This window comes from Thamnophis elegans, chromosome 1, assembly GCF_009769535.1.
Source record: "Thamnophis elegans isolate rThaEle1 chromosome 1, rThaEle1.pri, whole genome shotgun sequence".
NCBI classification, from domain to species: Eukaryota; Metazoa; Chordata; class Lepidosauria; order Squamata; family Colubridae; genus Thamnophis; species Thamnophis elegans.
In genome coordinates this window covers 66,420,935-66,447,115 of record NC_045541.1, presented here as the reverse complement: position 1 = coordinate 66,447,115, position 26,181 = coordinate 66,420,935, and the positions used below count along the sequence as shown (strand labels likewise).

The 26,181-nt window shown below is 38.4% G+C and overlaps 1 protein-coding gene across 1 annotated transcript; it reads right to left on the bottom strand.

Annotated features, from left to right (window-relative positions):
• Positions 1–269: 269 nt before the first annotated feature.
• LOC116504723 (aldehyde dehydrogenase family 3 member B1-like) lies at positions 270–22,966 on the bottom strand. Its single transcript, XM_032211931.1, is given in 12 exon segments — positions 270–1,976; positions 1,978–2,039; positions 3,181–3,280; positions 6,109–6,275; positions 11,185–11,571; positions 12,962–13,043; positions 14,002–14,087; positions 14,214–14,334; positions 14,479–14,589; positions 15,195–15,357; positions 17,308–17,860; positions 22,888–22,966. Coding segments are annotated over 12 exon segments (2,043 nt in total). The 3' UTR covers positions 270–1,844.
• Between the last annotated feature and the right edge of the window lie 3,215 nt (positions 22,967–26,181).

Below are 26,181 nucleotides of genomic sequence, written 5' to 3'. Positions count from 1 at the left end.
TTGTCAATCAATGTTAATAAATGATTCTATAATCATTGTTACAGAACATTTTGTTATTCCCTGAAAACTCTTTGTATCCATTCAAGAAACACAAGTCATTTTGATTTATTTGCTACTTTAAAATATGCTCTTTATTTTTATTGTAGCAGATTCACTATTTATTCTTTTAAAGGTTTGTTGTCTTTGGTTCCTGATATCTACATTTCAATCAAAGCTCCTGTTATAGGAATTAATTTTTGGCTAATTTTATTCGATTTTTCTTAATTTTATTAATAATTTTATTATATTAGATAATTCACTATGTCCATTGATAGCATTATAAATATTAGTCAACTATCTGCATGGTTGATTCAAGATCTTTATTACAGAAGGAAAACATTAGCTTGAAAATGCAAAGCTTCAGGAAATCTAAATAAGATTGCAATCTTCAGCAAACTTACATGGAAATAAGTCTCTGAAATTGATAGGACATACTGTATTTTCAATTATTATGATTGGGCTGGGTAGTGTAGAAATCACTAATGTCATAAGAATCTGATATCAGTCGTTCCATGTTGGAGAAAGGTTTACCTCTCTACCAAATACTTTTAGCTAAAACTGCCATGCATAAAAACTAGAGCCCCAAGTTTTTAGGCCATTCCCCATTGTGAGAACCCAATTACATTAACCCATTAACCCAATCACAGTGGAATTTAAACTTCTAGGGAAGGTGCACCCAGTTTTCCATAGTAACCTACTGAAGCTAGTGGTTAGGTTCTGAACTAAGGCGAGCAGCTTGGATAACCCAGGCCCCATAGTGATGGAAGGGGAGACCCATTATGAGGTAAAGCGAATCCTAGATTCCAGGGAAAGCTACAATACTTGGTTCAATGGAAGGGATACCTTCTATCATCTGACATCTGAATTATAACATCCTTGCAGGCAAGGATATTGAAAGAAATATAATTAAAGGTGGCATGTCTGAGCTTTAGAGCATCACAATATGGAAAATGCATTGTCAACAGAATATGTTTATGTGTAATAACATATATTGCGTAATAACATGTATTAGATCAGCTTTGAATTTCTTTAAGTTGTTTAATGAATCAAATATTAAATATCCACTAGGAAATAGTTGATCATTTTACAAAGACCATCCATGCTGCTACCCTTATTGTACAACTATATAAATCAGAATTGTCAGAGTAATGACAATTTAATAGTTGACCATAATTTAATAGCTTTGCAGTAAGGCTGTAAACCAATGATGACATGAGAATGAGTCAGCAGGGTTACTGCCCTTTAAGAAGCTGTATATATAAGGGAGGCCATATGAGGATGTATCTTTCTCCTCGTGTACTGTATTTTGCTCCTGAGTTGTCTCAAATTAGTACTCACACTGTGCACACTCTGACAAGAATGATTGCTCCACTGTAAACAGGAAATGTACTTGTCCTTTTTTAAAAAAGAATATGATGCTTCTAGATTTTTTAAGCAGAATTACTTATGTGTTAAAGGCAGAGATGAAAATTTATACATAACTGTTTAATTGTATAAATAGTCCTTGCTGGAATTGAGAATGTTGTATATCCAACAATGGTGCAAAAGAATTGAAGGGTCCCTAAGTTTTCTAACCACTACTAAATGTTGAATTTACTGAAGGTGGTATAGGATAAAGAAAAAAAATGTAAGAAGCAAGATGGCAAAAATAAGGTTTATCAGAACAGAGAGTGTTTTTCAAGAATCTTTGAACATGATGAGGCAAAATTCAAGGACCAGCTGATGAAGAAAAAAAAAAATCTCAACTCGACAACAAAATTGTTGATAGATATTCCTTAAATACACAGGTGATGTGATTTAATGCCTTACAACAAAGTGCACATTCCCCTACGCCTGACCTCCATAGAGGCAACCGCCAATCTCAAATTACTATCATTGTATGGTGGGTAGCGCATTCTGTTGATTGCTTCCAAGCCTATATAGCGCGAGAGACAGCCCACGGAAGTGAGTAAATGTGTCCGAAAGAAAATTGCCATGGTACTTGCCCAATCCACTGCATCCTGCAATATTAAAAAAAATTCAGATCAAATCTTGCACACTCATATTTTAGCTAACAACACAACTTGAGCAGCCCTTATAGTTATTCTTGTTCAAGCTAGATAATAGCTGCCTTTAAAAAGCTCTTTTCTCCTAATACTTACTGCAAAAGGTTTTATATTCAATGGATATTGAACAACTACTCTTAAAGAAGAAACTAAAGAAGAGAATCCCATACAGAGAAACAAAACTGTGTTAGATAACTTCCTGGCTGTTTGTTTCATGATTGGTGAACTACAACTGCCTTAATCTCCAATAAAATGGAATTATTGCTTTTTTAAAATTTATCATATCAAATGTTGATTTACACAGCGTGTTAAGATGTGTTTAGTGTAACATGTGACCCTATTGAACCAGAGCTGTTTATATTTTGATCTTGTTAGCACCACTTACAAAGTTAAAATAATGAGCCTCCTCTCCTTAATGCCTGCTTTCCAGTATAATGTATAATGTGGACTAGGAGGTTTCATGCTCTCTCGTTTTATTTATAGATCAGATAATCTGTCATCCTTTCAGTGATGTTTCTTAACAGATACCTCAATGTCTTCAACAGTTGGCACAGCTTCTAATAAACTGCCTTTACTGAAAAAAAGCTGGGATACATTCTGAGAAGTATCTGCCTTGAAAATAGCCCATGTCGAACTGTATAGCACAATCAAGCATCAGTACCAAACTGTTTTATGACATTTTGTGTTATGTCCTAAACTGTTTATAATAATCGTATGTCATAAAATGATTTTATTTATTTGCCAAATTTCAGTTTCACTGGAGTCCTGAGTTCCAGATTTTTGATGCATTCTGTAAGTTAGCCCATTTGAGGTACCTTGAGTCAAAAGGTATGTCCTATGATTGGTGCACTGTTTTGCCCAGTTAAATGTTACATGAATCAAGTTCTAGTAGTATATAGACAACCATCTAGTTTATAGCACAGAGGGAAATTTACTATTTGAGCAATTTGTTTTAAACCTGCAATAGTTTTAAAATTAACTTTTAACGTTTTTTGTCTTTAGTCTGATGAAAAACATCATCAAGAGGGAGAACTGTTGAGAGGAAAGGATAAGGATAGAGGTAAGAAATAAAGATAACATAGAAAATTAATCGTACCAACGCCACCAAATGGTAGGGTAATCAATGTTGCTTGCAACATGACATCATTACCGCAAAAGCCACCACTGTTAGTACGGTCCAGTACCTCGTTCACAACCTATAAGAGAAAAAAAATAGAGGAGTATTAGGAATCCCATCCTTAATCTTCCAAACATGAGTTTGTTCAGGTCGCAGCTCTATAATAATATGGGACATGATGCAAACAAGGGTCTTTAACCTTTGGGCCACTACGAACATTTGAAATGTTGAAAATGTGCCGCAGACATACTCACAAAATGGCTAACATTGTAGATGTAGTATATTAGCAATTGGAAGGCAGAAATAAAGATTTTCTATGAATCTTAGTAAAAAAAAGTTGAGAGATTGAAAATGCAAACAACCTTTTTTGGACTCACACATCCTGTTTTCTACTCCCATGCTCTATTCATACAGAGCCATGAAAGGACAAGTTTGGTTAATATCATCAATGTCCTCTCTCAAGCAAGAGCTTTACAGCATACAGGTAGTCCTCGATTACAATCATTCATTTAGTGACCGTTCAAAATTACAGTTGCACTGAAAACAGTGACAGACTGGTTTTCACTCCCATGGTTATGTATCAAAATTCAGGTAATTGGCATATAAAAGCTGTGGTGCAGTGGTTAGAATGGAGTATTGCAGGCTAATTCAGTTCACTGCCTGGAGTTTGATTCCCATCAGGCTCAAGGTTGATTCAGTTTTCCATCCTCCTGAGGTGGATAAAATGACAACCCAGATTATTGGGGGCAACATGCTGACTTTGTAAACAGCTTAGAGAGAGCTGTAAAGCATGAAGCGGTATATAAGTCCAAGTGCTATTGCTATTTATGACAGTTGCAGTGTCCCAAGGTCATGTGACCACCACTTGAAACCTTCCCAGCTGGCTTCCAACAAGCAAAATCAATGGGCAAACCAGATTCATTTAATGAATTCAGGATTAACAACTGCAGTGATTTGCTTAACAACTGTGGCAAACAAGGTCATAAAATATGGCAAAAACCCACTTAAAACTGCTTTGCTTAGCAACAGAAATTTGGGCTGTATTGTAGTCTTACATCCAGCAGTACTTGTACACTCAGGATTGTCTCAACTTCTCCTTCCAGATAAAGGTAAAGTTGTATTTTTAAAATGCAAATGCAGAATTCTGGGTTACAGAACAAGAAATGTCAGTGCCTGAATTGGGGGGGGGGGGGGGAATGGAGGATGCCATCACTCCACTACCTCTGATAAATAGCTGAAATTACTTTCAAGAAGTTGCAGGAGGCTCAAAGACAGAGAAAAAGATGACTTTTCTTCAGGATTCAGATTATTAGGAATAGGTGACTGCTATGGTTAGAGATTGTGCTCATTTTAACAACTTTTTTCTCTGTATTAGAAAACTTATTCTTTCTTATTCCTATTTCTTTGGAAAGTTACAGCATTCTGTATAATTTGGGAGTGAATATTTATTCTTCTCTTTGCTAATTTCCCGGACCTGATACAGAACTTGAAAACTGTCTTCTCCCAAGCTTACTAATTACAGCAGACAACCACAATCTTGTGGTCTGTCAAGAGCTTGGTGTACATTTTGTAAATTGGATGTTATATATCCTAGCTTTATGAAAAATAAATTTTGATTGTCACTTGCAAAATTGATTTGTCTTCAAAAGAAGAAGAAGAGGCTGAGCTAATTAGTCACATAACTTTATGCTACAAGGACAGGATGGCACATTACAGAAATCATTTCATTTTTTCCTGCTATTTATTTGCCTGAAGGACAATACATGTATGGGAGCCTCTCTCTTTCCCAGACCAAGGATGGAGTGAAACTCCTTGGAAAATAGTAAGGACACAAGCAATTATCAAACAGATGCAATCTTGGAAGGAAGGGAAGAACGTATAAACCTAGCAGGCTTCTGGGAGAGGACATTTGAAACGGGAGGAGGATATATAATATGTCTATCCACAATCTATAACCTGTACAACACCTCAAAAGCAAGCTTAGTAATATAGCTGCCCCCACACAGTATAACCTCCCGCCAGTTGCTCCTCATGAACTTGTGATGGGATGAAGTCAGAGTTGAAACTTTCATTTTATTTTTTGCTTAGTTTTGTCCTCTTTGGGACTGGATTTTCAATGTAGTTACATGGTTGTATTTAATTTAGCCCAGGGGTGGGTTCCAGATTCTTTTACTGCCAGTTCGCTCAGGGATGTGCTTCGGGTGTGTGTGGACTTCAGGGGTGTGCGCGCTTCATGCGCACTTCAGGCACGTGGGTGCTTTATGTGCACTACGAGCGTAGACGCAGTAGTGAAAAATGCTTCTGTGCATGCACAGAAGCAAAAAACAAGATGGTGGCAGTTATGGCACTGCCAATAGAACCAATTCGGGGGTGTAGGCGGCTGAGTTACTACCTACTCAGCCGAACCGGTAGGAATCCACCTCTGATTTAGCCACACCTCTTCTTCTGAGAGTTGGAAATCAATAACATATTTAGAAAAGTTCTGGTCAGAAGAAAAGTGACCTCTCAATAATTCTAGGTATCAAACTTTTTAAAACACCATATGATTTCAAAGAAGAGAAGTGCCTTAAGCACTTGTGCCCAGTGCAGGGAAGAGGCTGTCATGCACGTTGTACAAAGTCTTGCTTTTTTGGATGCCAATGGGAATATTGATCTAGAAAACCCACACTTGATCTACATCAAGACACAGAAGTCAGCAGTTACACAGGAAAGGGACATCTGGGCCAATTGGAATCCAGGAGACTGCCAACCTCCAGAGGATTCCATGTGCCTCAGAATGTCTACATAAGGGCTCTTGTGGTACAATAGAAGGGAAAACATTACTATCCATACCAGAACAACTTTATGGGTTATGGGAAATAATCCAGATTCTCCCAGATACAGTGTGCTGTAGCTTAAACAATATACCTTGGAATCACAGGAAAAGGCATACACAGCTAGTGGGCGATCTCTGCAATTGATGAACTGTATGGCCTCCTCCATATCTTTCACATTGAATATTGGCAGGATGGGCGCAAGAACTTCCTCTTGCATGATTGGCTCCCATTCCTTCACATCTGCCAACACTGTTGGAGCTGTAATGAGCAAAAGATCACATCAAGACTTATTCTATTTATATACCATAACTTTATTTGGAGAGCTTTCCCCAGGTCTTCTCTTCCAATATGCAAACCCAAGAAAACATGTCTGCCTTCTCGCTTTATCTTAAACAGACTTTCCCAGTCTGAGATTTGCAAGATCAGAGAATCATGAGGCTGGAAGGACAAATGGATGTCCAATGTTTTCTTGAAAACTTCCAGGGCTGAAACATGCATAATTCCAGGAGGGAAGCTGTTCCATTGGTTAATTGGTCTCATAGTCAGGAAATGTCTCCTTTAAATATCACTTTAACAAGCTTCCACCCATTGATTCTTCTCCATTTCCCTGCTTAGGTGCAGGATCTTTTCTCACTACTGAACTCCATCTTACTGGAAAGGGCCCATTGCTCTAGTCTGTCAAGATACTTCTGAATCTTCCAAATGAGCTCCCCTTCTATCCCCTTCATCTATTCTAGATAATTAATAAAGATGTTGAGCAATAGGCCCAAGACGAAGCCCTGAGGTACCCTATTGCATGTCTCTCCATTTATTTATTTATTTATTTATTTATTATCAAATTTATGTGCTTAGACATTGTTACATTGAAGGATACAGGCTGAATGTGGTGATCAGCCAATTGCAAATCTATCTGTTTTTGTTTGTCCCAGGTTGTCCTATCTTAAGAGCCAAGGTGGCGCAGTGGTTAAATGCAGCACTGCAGGCTACTGCTAGATCAGCAGTTCAGCGGTTCAAATCTCACCGGCTCAGGGTTGACTCAGCCTTCCATCCTTCCGAGGTGGGTAAAATGAGGACCCAGATTGGAAGAAGGCGGGGCTTAGCAGTGAGAAGATGGAGTTTCAGGCTACTCCTGAAATTCCTCTATACCAAAGGATTTTTGGACGGGTTCTTTGAACTCTAGCTGTCCCGTAGACGACAGTGAAGGTGGGGAGAGACCCAGGACTCCAGAGATATCCGCAAATCTCTGGGGGAGGGTATTAACTCCCCGTGCCAATTCCTTTTTGGATTAGCTGCGTGCTAACTGAAACTGCAGGTTGCCCCTAAGAATGGAAGAAGTGATGCCATCTGGTAAGCTGATTTTATTATCCAAGAGAGACTGTTCGTGTTAAAAATTAAGCTAATTGAAAACCAAACAACAAGAAGATTTAGCGGCGAATTGGCTTTTCTAATGGATTTATAACTGGTGGTTACTTTACTTCTTAAATGCTTCAAGAAACTCCGCGACATCCTCCCCCCTCTGAATCTCCCCAAGTGGATCGTAAAACTTATCTCCTTCTAATTAGCCCGTCACGATTCGACATTTTTACTACTTTACTACCTAGTTCTGTTTACAACTAGATAAGATTGACAGCCTGTAAGAGACAAAAAAAAAGTGCTTCGAAGCCTGTGGGGGGGAAAAAAAAAAAGAGAGCTTCTAATATTTAACTACGACACATCATGGCGTCCCAAAATACCTCCAAGATTTCATTTCAGGCTCTTTTCTCTGCGTGTAAAGGACTCTTTGATTCTTACCAAAAATTGGAAAGAACCCTGGATCAACTGATTCTAAAATCTGAAGCTAAAACTGAGATCGTTGAATGCTTAAATGTTCCTGAAACACAAATGGAAAATGTGAGAAATGGTGTCTGGTCTATCTCAGAGGAAGAAAGGGAGGGGGAAGCTATAAAGAAGATTCATTTAAAGAGACAAAGTGCAGGAGGAATGGAGAATCCACCCTTGCGAATTAAAGTTAATTTGGGAAATTTTATAAGCCTAAGACAACATTATTATTTCATCACCGACATTCAGAATCCAAAGGTGCCGAAATATTTTTGTTTGGATTTGCTTATGGAAACATTTGGTAAATCTATCCAACGAATGGCTACTGGGCTGAGGAAATCTCGTTGTTGGAGGGACACAGGCTGACAGATGGGACAATACATCCAAAAATTAGCTAAATCGGATTACTTCAATTTGTAATAGATATAGCTGAATAATGACTGATATGGATAGCAATATATATAATTTGGAACTGGCTGATAGATTGATGAATACAATTGAAAACTAGTTAAACCCAATTGCTCGCTCTTGTAACAGATATTGCTGAATATAATGGATACTGATAGTAATGTATATAATGTGGAGTTGATATGATAACTGACAATTGGATATGAAAAAACGCCTTTAGATTATACATAAAGAGTATTAACTATAATAATTAGCACTATTAAAAAAACTAAATAAATTCATACAATCAAATGTTAATCAATACTGGGAAAATGTTATGATATATGATATAACTGAATATTATGGAGGTTTAGCTAAAATAGGATATGAGGATTTGATGACAATAGAGGATTTTACAAATAAGTAAATGAATTGTCAGCATGTGCTATGGATTAATTCTTTAGCATAGCTAAGGATGAAGGATGTTTAAATAACCATAATAATTGAAACTGGAGGTATAATGATGTTGATATGGTAAATATTTGAGTTAAGATATCTGAATTAATATGAATTAATGGAAGAGAAGCACCAAAACATGTTGTAACCAGTTGATATACTTCTTTTTTTCTTTTCATAACAGACACCTGTGTTTTGTTTTGTTTTCCTGATTATCGTTTTGTCTTTTTTGTATTATCTACTATTTTTATCTTAATTTTTATTTTATATTTGTTCTTTTTTCTTTTCTTTTTTTTATTTCTCTCCCTTCCCATCGGTGTGGGTAGGCATTGTTCAAGATTATTACTCCTACCAATACTCCTAAATAATAATTACAGTTAAATGAAAATGGATATATAATAATGCTTGAGTTAATATGAGTTACGTTGGTTGACTGTGGAGGAGATGTACCAAAACTTATTTGTAATCGATTGATATATTAAGAAAGATGCTATACCTGTTTCAAACTAAAATTAAAAAACATTTAATTAAAAAAAAAAAAATGAGGACCCAGATTGTTGGGGGCAATATGCTGACTCTCTGTAAACCGCTTAGAGAGGGCTGAAAGCCCTATGAAGCGGTATATAAGTCTACTGCTATTGCTATCTTACCGAGAAATAGGCTATGGTCTACTTTGCCAAATGCCTTCCTGAAGTCTAAGCATGCTATATCCACAGCATTTCCTTGAGCCACTAATTTAGTCACTTTATCAAAGAAGGCAATAAGGTTTATTTGGCACAATCTGTTTTTAACAAATCCATGCTGGCTTCTCTTAATTGCTTTGTTCATTTCTTGGTGCTCACAAATGCTCTGCTTGATTATCTTTTCTTGGATTTTCCCACGTAATGATGTCAAGCTGATTGTTCAATTTTTTTCCTTTTTTTGGGGGGGGGGGGAATTGGAACCATATTAATTCTTTTCCAGTCCTCTGGTGCTTTTCCAATACTCCAGGAGCTCTGAAAGATTTTGTTCAGTAATTCTGAGATCTACCAGCTGTTTTGGGATCCTGGGATGTAAACCATTTGGTCCTTGCGATTTGAACTCAGCTAAAGTGGAGAAGTGTGCTTTTTTTTTTGCCTATTTTAACCGTTTTTTCTGTTTTGTCTTCCATAGTGCTATTTTTCCCCTTTTCATGAAGACATTACAAAGAAGGAATTACCATATTTTTCAGAGTATAAGACACACTTTTTCCATCAAAAAAGCGGCTGAAAATCTGGGTGCATCTTATACACTGAATACAGCATTTTATGCCTCCCGAAACCCCACCCCTTCACCAAAATGTTTGTGCATAGCTTTTAGGAGGCTTTCAGAGAGCTCCTGGGGGCTGGGGAGGGCAGAAATGAGCAAAAAACAGCCCGTTTTTTGCTCAATTTTGCACCCCCAGCTCCCAGGAGCACTCTATAAGCCTCTTAAAGGCTATCCATGCCCTTTTTAAATTGTCTCTTCAAAACCTTCTTATACTCCAGTGCGTCTTATACTCCAAAAAATACGTAAGTAGTTTCACTTTTTCTCTGCCGCCCAGCACCATCTTGCCATCTTCTCCAATTAGAGAACCTATACTTTCCTTGACTTTCTTCTTATTCCTTACATTTTGAAAAAAACTTTTTTGTTATATTTGACATTTATTGCAAGTCTTCATTCATTTGGAGTTTTAGCTTTCCTGAATCCATCCTTGCAGATTTGGGCTATTTGCTGATAGTCTGTTCTAGTTATGAGTCCCTCTTTCCAGTTACTTGTCCTTTTCATACCTCAGTTTGTCAGAGAGCTCTTTATGCAAACATGCTGGTTTTGACTGGGGTCTTTTTTCTTTCTTTCTCTAGTATTGTGTTTGATTGGACTTTAATAATCTCATTTTTCAGAGTTTGTTAGTTTGTTGAAAGTAGCTTTCTTGGACTTTAATTTTCAAAATGCCAAGCCTGTGTGGCCAATAATAGTCCTACATCTTTGGTAAGCATCAACTTGGGAGGTTGATCTAAATCAAAATCATGCATTCTTAATAAGCTTAATTAATTGATTGATTAACTTGTATAAAAGCAGACACAGCCCAAGCCAAGATCATAACACTATGTCTGATCTACTTTGGCCATGTTATGCCTGCAAATTCATTGGAGAAGGCAGTGGTGCTAGGAACAGTTAGTGGACAAAGGAAGCGGTAAACTAAGAATATGCTGGATAGATAACATCAAATCTGATGCAAAGTTGAACATACAATAATTGAACTAAATGGTGCTCGACAAGATCACATGGAAACCATTTGCCTATAAAGTCACCAAGAGTCGGACACGACTAATTGGTTAAAAACAACAACGATTGATTATGTACATAACAGGAGTCATTTTCGACTCCTATTGAATGCACAGATTTCTCTAAAAGCTTACTAGATAGTGTTCATGAAATGTCTTCCTGTCTTTCCCAAACTCCAAACCTTTCCTCTTGCTCTTCCTCCAGTTCTAAGTTATATACTCACCAATATAACGCTCACACTCATCAGTCTCTCCACCAATGGCCACCCGGCCACATTCCAGCAAAGCTTGGGCCCGCTTGAAATGCCTGTCATTGACCATGCGGCCAAAATCAGCTGACTCTTTGGGTTCATTTCCAAAGAATTCACAGATAGCGTGGCGCAGGCAAGGCATCAACCTCTCCTGTGTTTCAAGTGTACAAATGACATAATCTGGTGCAATGCATGTCTGTCCAGCATTGAGGAATTTTCCCCATACAATTCGGTTGGCTGCATTCTGGAAACAGCAGTTTTTATCCACATAACAGGGACTTTTACCCCCCAGCTCCAGAGTTAATGGTGTCACATGTTTTGCTGCAGCGGTCATGATGATCTTTCCTACACGGACACTCCCTATAAAGAAATGGCAAAAGTTGGGTCAAAAGGCATACTCAGCACAACTCCCATCCAGCACTGGGGGCTTAATTCCGTCTTCAAAAACCACCTATATTGTTTTTTCTCTCTCTAATACTCTTCCATAAAGATCAGCAAAACTTCACCAAAAGAGAACATCAGCTAAAGGTAAGTAGCGCCTGGCAGATCCCAGAGAGCACTGAGCCACAAGGGCAATGGTGCAGCTCCCCAAGGTTCGCAAGCCTTGGGAAACAGTGTGAGGCGGACTTTTTGAATGACAGCATTGGCACCAGGACTGAAGTCAAGGCCCCGGCCTCTGCTTCAGGTCCAACCTTGGCACTACCATCAAGAACTGCTATTCATGGTGACCTGGATGGGGGGGGGGGGGGGCGATAATGTTCCTCTGATTTTGGTGTGAGGTATGTGTTGTGGCCCAGCAGGAGCTGTTGGAGCTGCCACCAGATTCCAACAGCGAGGGGCCCTATGAGTCGGCCCTGGAGGATGTGGAGGACCCTGGACAGGGTTCCGACTCCGAGCAGGGCACAAAGAGACTGGTTGGCCACCAGGTGGCACCTGAGCCTTGGATCAGTGGGGAGGAGACAAGGGAGAGTGATCCAGAAACCAACTGTGAGTTGTTCCGGGATGCACGTCGTCGAAGGGCTACTTGGCGTCAAGAACAACTACATAATTACAGGAGGTAATTACGCCCAGCTGATGGTCATTAGGCTCCTCTGCAGACTATAAAAGAGACTGCTTGTGCCACGCCCTTCTTGCAGAAGTCAACACTTTGACTAAAGAGAAACAAACTTGGCAGGCTGGATTGCTGCCAGAGTTTGTCTGAATTGCTGCCAAAGTTTGTCGGCCTTGCTGCCAAGGTCCTTATCTGTTTGTTTACTTGGCTTCCAGCCACCGAGAGTCTGAACTTGTTATTAAAGGACATTCTCATTTAAGCTTGTCTCGGCATTCATTACTGGATGGAGGAGGGGGTCAGAACAGGTATGTGTGTGTCATGCAGGCAGTGTTAAGTTAGGCATTTTCCAAATTCTTGACACATCAGCCCCGCAAAGGTTGCCATCACTGCCCTGGGTCTAACCTGCCATTGGTTCAGCTGTATAGCGATAAACATGGTAAAGTTACTTAACTAAGACATATGGCAAATTGCAGCACACTATACAATTTGGTCTAGAGGTATTGTAATTAGCTACAGATAAATTTTACTGGTGTGTGTGTGTGTTTAAATAATGATCTTAAATAAACAGAACCTTAAAAGATTCAATAGTTGAACATTAGTTTATCACATAGATATTTGTATAGTCATTAATACTCTTTTTTTTAAGTTATACTTTTAAAAAGAATAACCTGAAAAGAATATTCAAGAAGGGAAAATCACCTGTATAGAAGATATAATCAAACTTATTTTCCAGTAATTTTCCTGTTTCTTCAGGACCAGCTGTCACCACAGCAAAGGTTTGCTATAAAATATATAAAATATTTGTTTTTGGATATTTAATTTAATTTCCTTTTTAACTTTTGTAATATGTTTTTTTTTAATGTTGTACGCCGCCCTGAGTCCTTTGAGAGAAGGGCGGCATATAAATCCAACAAACAACAACAACAACAACAACAAATAGAAAAGGAAGTTCACATCTAATCAAACTAGCCTCCACATCACACAGGTGGTGTTTTTTTGTCCTGAAACTTTGCAAGGCAAAAAGCCTTTTGAGAGCAATTTGGAGCAAGGAACTGATACATTAAATTGAAAGGAAATTAAGATTTTCTTTAAAAGGTTTTAATTTTAAAATGGGTGATCATTTTTTATTTAGAGAGAATATGGTAATAGGGACCTATGATTTTTTCCCCCTATCTAACCTTGGGAATGGAATTGTCCTGCCTTCATAGTACTCTTCTAAATTCATTCTTCCTTTACCTACCCAAAACAGTATTTTGTTAAAGTAACAATATATACTTAGTCTCCTACACTGCTCTTGGATTTTAAGAAAAACAGGAAGCACATAACCTACATCCCAAATAAACTGACATTGCATATCCAACTGTTAATTGTACATCACCCTTTTGCTGTGGCTGGCTGAGAGAGTGGACAGCCTTCTTCATTTTCATTGAAATCAAGAGGCTAGAAAAAGCGTTGTGCACTTTGATGCTTTTGTTGTAATCCTCAGAAGGTTTCCACCACCACCACAGTCTAAAGGAATGTATGTTTTTGGGAGGAACTGGAGTAGAAATAAACTCATCAAGCTTCCAAAAACAGATTTAAAAATGGAGATTAGTTCAGATCCAGAGTTTTTCCTCAATGGGCCCAAGGAATTGCCTTCTCATGATTAATTAAGACAAAGGCAAAAGAAAAGACAAATCAAAAATCCTCAGCTTCATTTTGATTTTTTAACAAGATAAACTGGCAGATGAGGAACTCACCGGATCCAGATAACAAGGCAACGCTTCTGCAAGGAGCCTTTCAGTGCAGGTGCTCACCTCCGAAGGCTTGAGAATCACACAATTCCCTAGAATGAGGAAAGAACGCTTTACCAAGGTTGCAACAGATAAACATCCACCAATACTTGGATCTCTGGAAGAACGCCCATAAGATCTAATGTCTGAAATGAATAAGGAAATAGCTTCTCACTCACCAGCTGCAATGGCTCCCACAAGGGGCAACAAAGTAAGCTGGAGGGGGAAGTTAAAGGCTCCAATGATTAGCACCACACCATATGGATCCTTGCGAATGAAGGCACAATCCAGCTGTGTCATCTACCGAAAAACCAGAATAATTTTTCAGATAAAAAGTCCACCTTCAGTTTGATGAGATAACATATCATTTTGACTTTCATCCCCATCCAACCTAAAAAACATTCCTTTTCATTTGTTCTCCCACCACTCAACTTCTCTCCTTACCAGGTTCTTGCTCACGCTTTCATCCTTCATCCAATGGTTTAAGTTATTCAAAGCATAGGCCAATTCATTTCTGACCAGCAAAACCTCTGTGACCTCAGTTTCAAAGCAGGGCTGTGGAGAAGAAAGACAAAATGAAATGCATCAGTGATGTCCATATTGAGTTCAGAGGCGAACTATTTAGCAGTTCTTCATTGAGTAAACTTGTGTCTCATTCATGGTAAAGTTTTATCATGCCTTCATCTCAAATGATTCTTGAAATGTGATATTTGGTTTTTACACCAGGATATGGCACTAGGCTTAGTACTCTAGGTTCTTAAAACTTAATCAGACAGAAGACTCACATACAAACTCAACTACAAACAAAATTATGTATAGTTAGATGGCTGACTGCAAAGAAATCAAAGCCTTGATAAGTTTAAACTTTTTCATCCCACTTTTCTGAGATAAAGTACTTGGCTGCACTCCTCATCATTTGTTGACTGCTCAACTTTGTTTACATAATGATTTTCTGTAGCCTGAGAGCCAGCTTGCCACCTTGGTAAATTCAGTTTTCATGGCACATATAGAAAACATTGCTTCCTTTTCATAATCTTTTTCATGGAAAATCTAACAAAGAAAGATAGAATAGCTGTGCTATGTTTATTAACTGGCAACAAGTGCTTCATCTGCAAGTCCCCTCTGAACTGTCAGATGCTCTAAATGGATAGCCCACTCACCTTGCGTAGGTCCTCACACAAGGCATGCTGGATATCGGCCTGTCTTTCCTCCAGAAAGTGACACAGGGCCTCCAGCTGTGTGACACGATACTCTCTTGGACGGGTCTTTCCTGACATCCAGGTAGCACGTAAGCAATCCACTAGGCCAGCATAGGGGTTTAAACTAGGAGAAAACAAACACTCATAGAATCAAAAGAGTTATGGAAGAGTCCCACTCTTTTTATCATTTACGTTCATCCTGATCCTGCAAGGCAGGATGCCCTGTAACAGTGGTGGGTTGCTCCTTACCTGTCTTTTAAGGCTTCTGCACACGAACATAGCACGTACAGCACCTGCATGATGCTCCACGGAGCAGCTGGAGCATCGCGGAGGAGCACGGAGGCGCTAAGATTCATGCATGCCATGTCCGCGCGTGGTGCGTGCGACACCGCCAGGCCCGTTCCAACCGGTACCCACCACTGCCCTGTAAGAACTGGATGGATAACCATGTTGTCTTTCTTTACTTTATTAACAGAGTCCAGGAATTTCTGCCTTGATTCAATACCTTTTTGGGCTTCCCAATATATATATATATACATAATGATTTTCACAATAATGCGTGAGAGGTATTTTGCTTTTATATATATATATAAAGCAAAATACCTCTCACGCATTATTGTGAAATCACCAGAACCGTAAAGCCTACAAACTTAAAATTTGGGATGTATGTTCCTCTTGGCTTCTAGGTGCTTGCTAAGAAAGGATTTTTCAAAATGACCATCAGGTCATTAGTATTTTTTGTATTATTACTAACACAAGAGTTAGACTGAGGGAGAGAAGGGGATAATAGCAATAGCAATAGCAATAGCAGTTAGACTTATATACCGCTTCATAGGGCTTTCAGCCCTCTCTAAGCGGTTTACAGAGTCAGCATATCGCCCCCACAATCTGGGTCCTCATTTCACCCACCTCGGAAGGATGGAAGGCTGAGTCAACCTTGAGCTGGTGAGATTAGAACCGCTGAACTGCAGATAACAGTCAGCTGAAGTGGCCTGCAGTACTGCACCCTAACCACTGCGCCACCTTGGCTCATATAAGAGGCCTCTGTGGGGCAAGCCTGAGAGAAGGGGATAGGAGAGGCCGATTGTAACTACTCATTAATTTTCAAGCTGTAAGTGTCGATTTATCAAGCCCAATCACATAGTTTTGTAGCGGAGCACGGGTATCCAGCTGATACTTAATACAAAGACTTATACTTCAGGCAAGACTCAAAATAATATTTTTCCTTTTGTGATTTTGCAGTTTTGATGTAACATGTTTTGTGAACTCTGCAACAAAGGTTTTAAGCAATGTTTATGGTTTAGCATGTGTGAACCTTCTCACTATACTCTCAGTAAATCCCTAGACCCAGGCGAACATGCTTCAGATTCTCCACTGTATATGACATAGTTTCATGCCATATATAGGTAGTCCTTGATTTACAAAGAGTTCATTTAGTGACTATTTGAGTTATAACACCACTGAAAAAAGTGACATATGGCCAGCGTTGGGCTGCCAATTTTTTTACTACCAATTTGGGCGCACACGCAACACTTCTGTGTATGCGCAGAAGCGTTCGGGCAGGTGGGCGGAGTCTCCCACTGCTGCTACTACCGGTTCGCCCAATCTGGGTCGAACCGGGAGCAGCCCACATCTGCTTATGACCATTTTTCCACATTTACAACCCTTGTAGCATCCCCAAGGTCGCAATCAAAATTCAGATGCTTAGTAACTGACTCATATTTATGATGGTTGCTGTGTCCTCATCATGTGATCACCTTCTGCAACCTTCTGACAAGCAAACTCAACAGGGAAGCCAGACTCACTTAACAACTGTTACTAATTTAACAAGTGCATTGATTCATTTAGCAACTGTGGCAAGAAAATTTTTAAATGGGACAAAACTCACTTAACAAATGTTTCACCTAGCAACAGAAATGTTGGGCTCAATTGTGGTCGTAAGTCGACCTGTACTTATTGGACTCTGATTCTTCCATTTTACCAACAGAATAACACACAAACGGAGCTCAACAGAAAATACAGTCTAGTAATTTGCAGAGATCTCACCTAACCCAAAACTGTACCAGTTTCTTACCTATCGGAGCCTTGGCATTGGCTGGAAGTGCCCTTTGAATGGGGTCTCCCTGCGGAGCCACTCCCACTTTGGTTTTCCTCGGGTTTTCTGTTTTCTTGTCCTCTGCAACTTTGCCCTGAAGAGCCACTTTGGTTGGAAGCATCTTGGGGTTTCTGGTGTTGTTGTTGCTTCATATGGCTGCTACTTTGCATGCCACCTTGTTGACTGGAACTTTCCGTGCGATTGCACTGGTTTCTGCTAGTCTGGTGCCCTGAACTCCCAGTGCAACTTCTGAAGGGAATGTCGTGGAATTTGTGTTGAACTTGAAATTTCCTGGATCCGTGCTGTCCTGAGCTGCTACTCTGCATTCCACCCCGTTGGTTAATACTTTCCGTGAGCTTGCACTGATGTATGATAGTCTGCCTCCCTGGACTCACAGAGCATTCTTCTTCCAGAGGAATTTCATGAAGTTTGTGTTCAGTGAAGGTAACACATTGCTGGTCTTCAGATTGTCTGGATATATCCTGAACTTTGCCCCAATTTCCTTGAAATACACTTTGCACTATTTCTCCAGCTAGAAAAAGAGAAGAAAAATAATCAGATGTGCTCTCTTGTGGCTATTAATGTCTATACATTTTCTGTGTATAATTATTAATGTTCACTACTAATAAAAGGGAAAATATATCTATATTAATTACTAACTCAGTTTCAGGAAGATCTTAATTTATTAGTCCTGTTCTAGGCCCAGGGATTCACATCTGTTGTATTCTATTTTGAAGAGAACAGGATTTGAGGATATGGTCACAAACCATTTCCTGCCAGTTCATAAAAATCCCAAATATTTTAAATTATCACAAGTATTTCTGAATGCAAAGATAACTAACCATATAAGCAGTGAAATGAAATGATAGAATCCATAATGTCATTTTAGTGTGTAGAGAAAATTACATTTTTAATGCTTTAACGAATTGCTGATAAATTTACCACCCATAAATTGAAACGTGGCATTGTAAAATATGGGTTAGAACAATTTTATTTTTACTTTGTTTTTAAATTTGCACTTTTAACCCTAAATGATTTATATGGAATCCCCTATCATTTATCTCTGTCTGTCTCTGTCTCCTGCAGTATGAAATTGAACATATCATTTGTGTTGTTTGTGTAGTCCAGTCTTTCATAACTGTGGCTTCCAGCCCAGTTATACTGGATTGCAATTACCAGAATGATAAGCAAAAATACTCTTACAGAATTCGGGGAATGGTAACATATACATGTTTGGAAATTACTAAAGTAAGAAGGCTGATGACATAGATAAAACCAGCTAAGGATTCAAATAGCAAATTGTGTTAAGTATCCATAATAGGTTAAGATACACCATGAGTTGTATAAATAACTTATCTGATGAATACATTCACCTAGAAAATTTCCCCAGGGCTAATTTTTCATGGAGAGAAATTCAAGCTCAGAAGTAATATTAATTGTCAGAAAGGAAAATGACAAGGAAGATACATCAGGGAAACCAGTATCCAGTTATTTTCACCATAGTTCCCATTCTTTTTTAGACATTTCGCATGACCTGTGAGATTTATGGTACTCTATGACCTGGCTAGGTGCTCTTTTCACCTTGAACCACTAGATGGACAGGACAGGCCTGAAGAAGATATAATTACGGCAAAGTCAGAAGAATTAAGAATCTATGGCTCTCTAATGTTGATTTATTGACAATTCTTATCAGCATTAGCTAAAACAATTAATGGGTTTGGTTTTGAGCAATGTAATAGTGCAATTATATATGGATAGTTACAGGTTGCCTATATCACACAAATATAGAAAAGCTGCTGAAAATAAATTCTTTCATATCACTCTTTCTTTCTTTTTATCATGTACTGTATAAAATCACCATGCTAACCTAGGGTCAAGTATTGAATACTGGAAGTAAAAAAATTATGTTAATTTTCTGATTTGGGCAATTTTGGAATATACGTATAGAGTACTATTTTGGGATTTAAGTATACTAAAATTCAACTTTAAAAATTGAGAGAAAGGCAGTGATATAGGAAAATTTGATGGAAGAGGGCACATTGACTTTGGACAAACTATAATGAAAATAAATAAAATAAATAATAATAATGAAATTAATGATAATGATAATGAAAATAATAAATAATGATAATGAAAATAAATGTTTTACATGCTTTGTGTTAACAGATAAATATCAACCACCAGATATAACTCACTGACAATACTTACAATTACAATTTTTTTAACAAGACTATTTAGACTAGCAGCATTTTAAGACACCTGAGATACTAGAACACTTATTAAATCCTTTGAAATTAAAATACCTATAATTAATTTTATAGATATTTGTTATCTAGAGGTGGGTTCTTACCGGTTCAGCCCAGTTTGGCTGAGTAGGTAGTAACTCTGCCTGCTACACCCCCGAACTGGTTATATCTTGTTTTTTGCTTCTGCGCAGAAGCATTTTTATAGTACTGCACATGCGCGCAAATTGTGCGCGTGTGCAATGTGTCCCTGAGCAAACCAGCAGTAGCAGCAGCCGGAACCCACCCCTGTTGTTATCACATTAAAAGTTGTATAATGTTGATATGCCATTGTTAAGAAATGAGTGAAATGAAGAATTAGAGGTTCCTATGTTATCTAAAGAATGGGAGAGTATGTTAATTTCTATAGCAAGGGTGTCAATGGATCTCAAATTACAATTTATACAACAAAAAGTAATACTTAAAATTAGTTGGATCCATTACATTTGTATATAAAATGACTGTCAAGAACAGCATTTTGTTGGAGATGTAATAAGGATAACGCTTCTTTAAAACAGGTTTCTACAATGTCCTAATTTGAGGTGTAAAGAATCGCACAGATTAGGCCTCCTCCGGATTCCATCTGCCGGTCAATGTCGGCTGGTGATTCCCCGGGGGAGGGCCTTCTCTGTTGCTGCTCCGGCCCTATGGAACGATCTCCTTGCGGAGATCCGGACCCTTACTACCCTTCCAGCCTTCCGCAAAGCGACCAAGACCTGGCTGTTCCAGCAGGCCTGGGGCTGTTGACTTTGTCCAGCCCCATCCTAAGTTCTGAATGTTGTAGATCTTTTAATGTTGTCTTGTTTTTGTATGTCCTTCCCTTTCCCTTTTTTTACTTGTAAGCCGCCCTGAGTCTCTTTGAGCGTGGACGGCATACAAATTAATTAAATAAATAAAATAAATAAATAGTAAACATTGTTGGGAGAAAGTGATGAACAATATAAATACAATTATGCAACAAAAGCTAAATTTTTCAAATTTTGAATTATATACCCATAGATTTGAATCTGATAATTGGACTACATAAAAGGATTCTGTCTGCCCTTTCAATGGCTAGAAGTCTGATATTTCAGCATTATAAAGATATGTGTCTGGCTCCATTTATTCAATGGTTTGAAGAGCTGATTGCCCTTGACACTTATCAGCATCATGTTGCCGATAGATCTAGACTTTGTATAGACAAATATGGGACTCATTTATGAGAATAAAGTAGGCTAAGATGGTTGTGTAAATGTATTAGAAATATGTATGCACTTAAATAATATTTGCATTAAGCAAGTATATATAGAATTGTAATTGTTTAGTTACAATTAGAAAAAATGTCATATTATTTTTATTGTTATATTTCTTTTACATTTCTGTTACATTTTGTTTTTACTTTTTGACTATGTATGTAACATCATCACTATCATTTTTGTGTTTTGCTCTCTATTGTTGTTATTAAAAAGTAATATAACAATTACTTAAATAAATAAAGTTCCTTTTTGACTCAGTATGTTTCCTCTACTCATCATCCCTGGGAACAATAACTGGATGTCATAACTTATTCTTAAATATGTAGTCCAAAGTATTTTATACAACATTCATTTTTACAATTATAACATGTTCGTTATTTCCATTTTATAGATAGGAACTTGAAATCGAGATATAGTAAGATTGAAGGCACAGCAACAAGTTTCCAATACAGAGACCCATGCTTTTCAAATCTACCACCAAAATTCATGCAGTATTCGTTTTTACAATAACTTTATAACACGTCAAGTAACGGTATCCTATTTTCTTCACTACCGGTTCAGTAGCGGGAGCGCTGGGCATGCACAGAAGGTCCGTGATGACGTCTGGCTGGGTGGGCGGAGCCTCTCACCGCCACCACTACCAGTTTGCCTGCACCGGTGCAAACCGGCAGAATACCACCTCTGAACACGTCCCTTATTTCCGTTTTACAGAGAGAAACCTAAAATTGAGATATAGTAAGACTGATGGAACAATAACAAATTTCCATGATAAGGACCCATGTCTTTCAAATACAGTACCAGAATCCAAGTAGGCTAACCAATGAGTCTCTCTCTGACTGATTTCTACACTGCGCTTCAAAAAGCTCCAATTATATCCATTACCTTTCTTTCTAAACCTCTTATCACAAGACAGAGAATCTATGATGCTTCAGAAGTTGCTGACTGCCAGCTGCCAACATCCCTCACAGTTTGCTATGCCAGCTAAGGTTTCTCTGAAAAATGGTTCATCAACATATGGAGAACCATCACGGCTTCTTCTCTGATATCTGAATTATAAAATCTTGGAAGAGAATCCGATTTATGTTCTCTTAACATCCTGGAACCATAGCTGAGCTGGCAATAGGTTTCCCTTTATCAGAGTGGCACAACATGGTGACCTCCAGATATTTGAGGCTAAAAAAATTTCTCTTGCCCCTGGCCATGGTGTCTGTAGGAAGAGAAAGAAAATTCAAAACTTCTGTAAGGCACCAGATTGCCATGTCAACCTTAGGAGGAAAATATGGTATTTGCTTCCAGCCTCTATGCTTCTTTGGTACCTCTTTCCATTGTTGTAGCTTGTATTCCTCAGCCTGCTTCTTTCTGCCTGGCTGGTTCTGGATGCAAGCGGTAAGTGGAAGTTTCCTCTTCACCCTGTTTATTTCTGGAGAACTGTTTTTTACTTAGGATGCTTATGTTGGTTTGTTTTCTTGCCACTTCATCTCTGGCCAAGCTGATTGGTTGTTAGCCAAAGCCCTCTTGTATTTCATTGGATGATGAAGGTGCTGTGGGTGTGGCTCTGCAAAGCCACAAGAATGGGAAGTGAATATTCAGTGCAAAGGATATGACTGGAAGGGTGGAGATAATCCATATGGAGCATGTGAAGGCTGAGCTGGTCTTTTGGAACTATGTGGGCAGAGACAAGGAAAACAGGGAACCTTGGAGGTGGGGGTGGGAAAAGCACAGGAATGGATCCTAATAGAATAGGAAAAATTATTAAATGTATATGTCCCCAAGAGTTGCTGGGAATCAGTCAGCACATCAATTTGGTATATTATCATCATCTAGGATCTAAAACAAATGATTCTCTGGGCAAAGCTTATTTGATGAAAGTAGGTACAATTGTAGAGCAAGAATCAGCTTCCACTCCTAGCATGCATGATTTTAAAATATTACAAAGTTTTAATATTTAAAAGATTGAGAAATTAAATATTTGCACTGTGAGGCAGGTAACCTCCCTAGCAGTGCAATAGTGCCATGGGAATCATTTTCTCCTTGCACCTTACTCTGATGCTCAAAATTCCACTTTTCTCCTTCATCAGCCACAGGATGGCTGGTATTCTGGAGAAGACACTCTCCCTTCATGTGTGGAGTTCTTGGTCCCCCCCCCCAAAAAAACCTGGAGTGAGCCATAATCTTGACACACCAGGCTCATATCCTAATCCTGCACATGACACAGGAATCCTGACTGTCCAATCACCACTATTATGTCTTCACACCTCTGAAAATAATTACATCAAAGAAAGATGTCATCTTTCAGGATATAATGAGAGTGCTTTAGAGTCCCTATCCTTCACCAGAGCTCTTAATTGAGTATCCTGCGCTAGAGAGAACAGGTAACACTGGAAAACCTTTGGCACATTTAGGGATGTAGGTATATGAGCAGCCAGAAGAATCTGCCTTATGAGTCATTCAGTAACAAGATCTTTGACTGCCCGTGACATTACCATCTAAGACCAGCCGTAAATTGCAGCATCATGAGTTTCTGCCACAGAATAGATGATTAGACAATTCAAATAGCCTTGTTCTGCTATAGGCTACATACAAATTTATTGTTTATTTATTTGTTAAATTTATATGTCTTTTCCATTACATTTTTATTTTTGTAGTGAATGGAACATAAAATCATGATCAGTGGAAAGATGATATATCTTAATGCAAGACTTAGATCTTAATATAACAAAGATGAAATCTTTCAAGGCCTTCACCTCATAGGTTTCAATATCTTCAGAGAAGCAGCAGAGTTGATATATAATCTTTTCTTTAGAACAGGGGTGTCAAACTCACAGCCCAGGGGACCAATGAGTCATTTGCTGGCCAAGCCCACCCTCAGTTTAGCGAAGGGGGGAAAAGGCACAATACATCACATGACAACAACTTGACATCGCAAGTTTGACACCCGTGCTTTAGAAGAATGACAGACTAACCTCTGGGACTATGCATCGTTATCAAAAATAATTCAATAGGATACAGAAACTAAGTTAATATAGATGAGTTTATGGATTATTCTTCTGCACATTAGCACATCCATTTGGACAATATCCGAGGTTTGAACATAATTTTTTAAAAACATTATGACTTGTCTGATTTTTACAATATACCTTTTTTGTTAGATAGAAGGTCTAATTATATCTAACTAAAATAACATAGAATAATCTAACTAAAATAATTTTTATCTTCTTTGGGACACAGGAATTGGTTCTCAGTGGTTCCTCATCATTTTGCAATGTGCTCATAAAAATAAATATGTGCTCTAATAAATATTTACACGGGTGGGATTCTACCAGTTCGGACCGGTTCAGGGGAACCGGTAGCTCCGACTATCAGCTGGAAGTGAACCGGTTCACTCCAACTTTCAGCTGAGTTCTCCCACCTGTCCCTGCGCTATACTCACCTATATTCCCTTTTCTAAAGCCCAACTGATAGGTGCGGCAGAGTGAATTGCTGCGCCTCTGCTGTTTTCCTCCCCAGCAGTAATGCGGAAGGTGATTTCTCTATAAACTCTGCACGCACACGCAGCGCACGCCAGGCACATGCTCGAGCAAAGCAAACCGGATGTTAAACCAGTAGGATCCCACCCCTGATTACAGGTAGTCCTCAACTTATGACCACAGTTGAGCCCACCATTTATGTTGCTAAGTGAGGAATTTGTTAAGAGAATCCCATTTTACAATTTATTAAGTAAATCACCACAGTTGTTAAATTAGTAACACATTTGTTAAGTGAATGTTTTCCCCATGGACTTTGCTTGTCAGAGGGTCATAAAAGGGGATCACATGATTCCGGGACACTGCAACCATCATAAATGTGAGTCAATTGTCAAGAACAGGAATGTAAATCATTAACCATGGGAATGCTGCAATGGCCTTAAGTGTGAAAAATGGTCATAAGTTACTTTTTTCAGTGCCATTGTAACTTTGAGCAGTCGCTAAATGAACTGTTGTAAGTCAGGGACTACCTGTATATATGAAGTACATGGTAAAGATTACAGATTCCTACTGCATATGGTGTGCATATCAAAATAAATGCGAATTAAAGTGAAACTTGCTAAGTATATAGGACTGAACCACATATTTTTTCTCTATAATCAACTAACATCTATGAATGATTCTTAAAGATAGCAAACAAGAACATTATTCCTGGTGTGTGATTCCTTCATATGTTTTGCATGCATGCAATAAATTATGTTCAGACCTCCAAATATACTGTAAGTCCCACTCCAGCTCTTCTACCTAATAGATCTGAGCCAATATTATCCTATTTAAATAAGATTCCCAGGTAGCTATCTATACTATATAGGATTCCAATCTCATGCTTGAAAGAAATTTTAAAATTACAACTTAGTGTCAAGGGACTCATTTTTGATGAATTGTTTTTGAAAATTTACCGGTATGTTTTAATAACAATCTAACTAAGGGTTGTAAAAAATATTCCCAGCCATTAGCTCTTCCCATACATTTGCTTTTTTAGGACATGGGTTGTTGTTGTTGTTGTTTTGTATATTCAAACTGAATAAATAAACTTTCTCCTCTTGTGTGAACTGCCTAAAAGGAAATAGTGAGTAGGGAAAGGCCTATGGATATTCACAAGGGTGAGCTGGAGTAAGAATCTCTAAGATGGCAGGCATTATGTTACAGTCTAAGTCTCTCCATACATCTTGATGTTATGCCTGCCACCTTTCAGATTTTGGCACATCTCTATGGAGGGTGTTGGGAAGGACTTTCTGATTTTAAAAAAGGACTATCAATACTTTAAGTAAAAAGTAAACCATAACAAATCTAAAAAGTAAAACTTTTCATCCTTTTTTTAAAGCAGAGAGCAGCTATAACACCAACCAGTATTTCGTGTATTTTAATTTTCTGACTGATCTTTAATAACAGTGTGCTTTGCATCCATTCAATACAGTTTTCTATTATTTCTTTTCTTTCTTTGAAGCATGTGCATTTGTATATTTGTATTTCATGTGATTGCAGGATAGGACTGTTCCACCTAGATGTGGTAGGCGATCTCAATCACTCCAGCGATCCTGAGAACAATATTATTGAAAGCAGAGGCTCACGTTTGCAGGAGAGGACCAGTGGGATTCAAAAATTTTTTACTACTGGTTCTGTAGGTGTGCTTGGTGGGCATGGCTTGGTGGCCGTGGCAGGGGAAGGATACTGCAAAATCTCAATTTCTTTCTCACTCCAGAGGAAGGACTGCAAAATCCCCATTTCTTCCCGATCAGCTGGGAGTCGGGAGGCAGAGAATAGATGGAAACGGGGCCAGTCAGAGGTGGTATTTACTGGTTCTCTGAACTA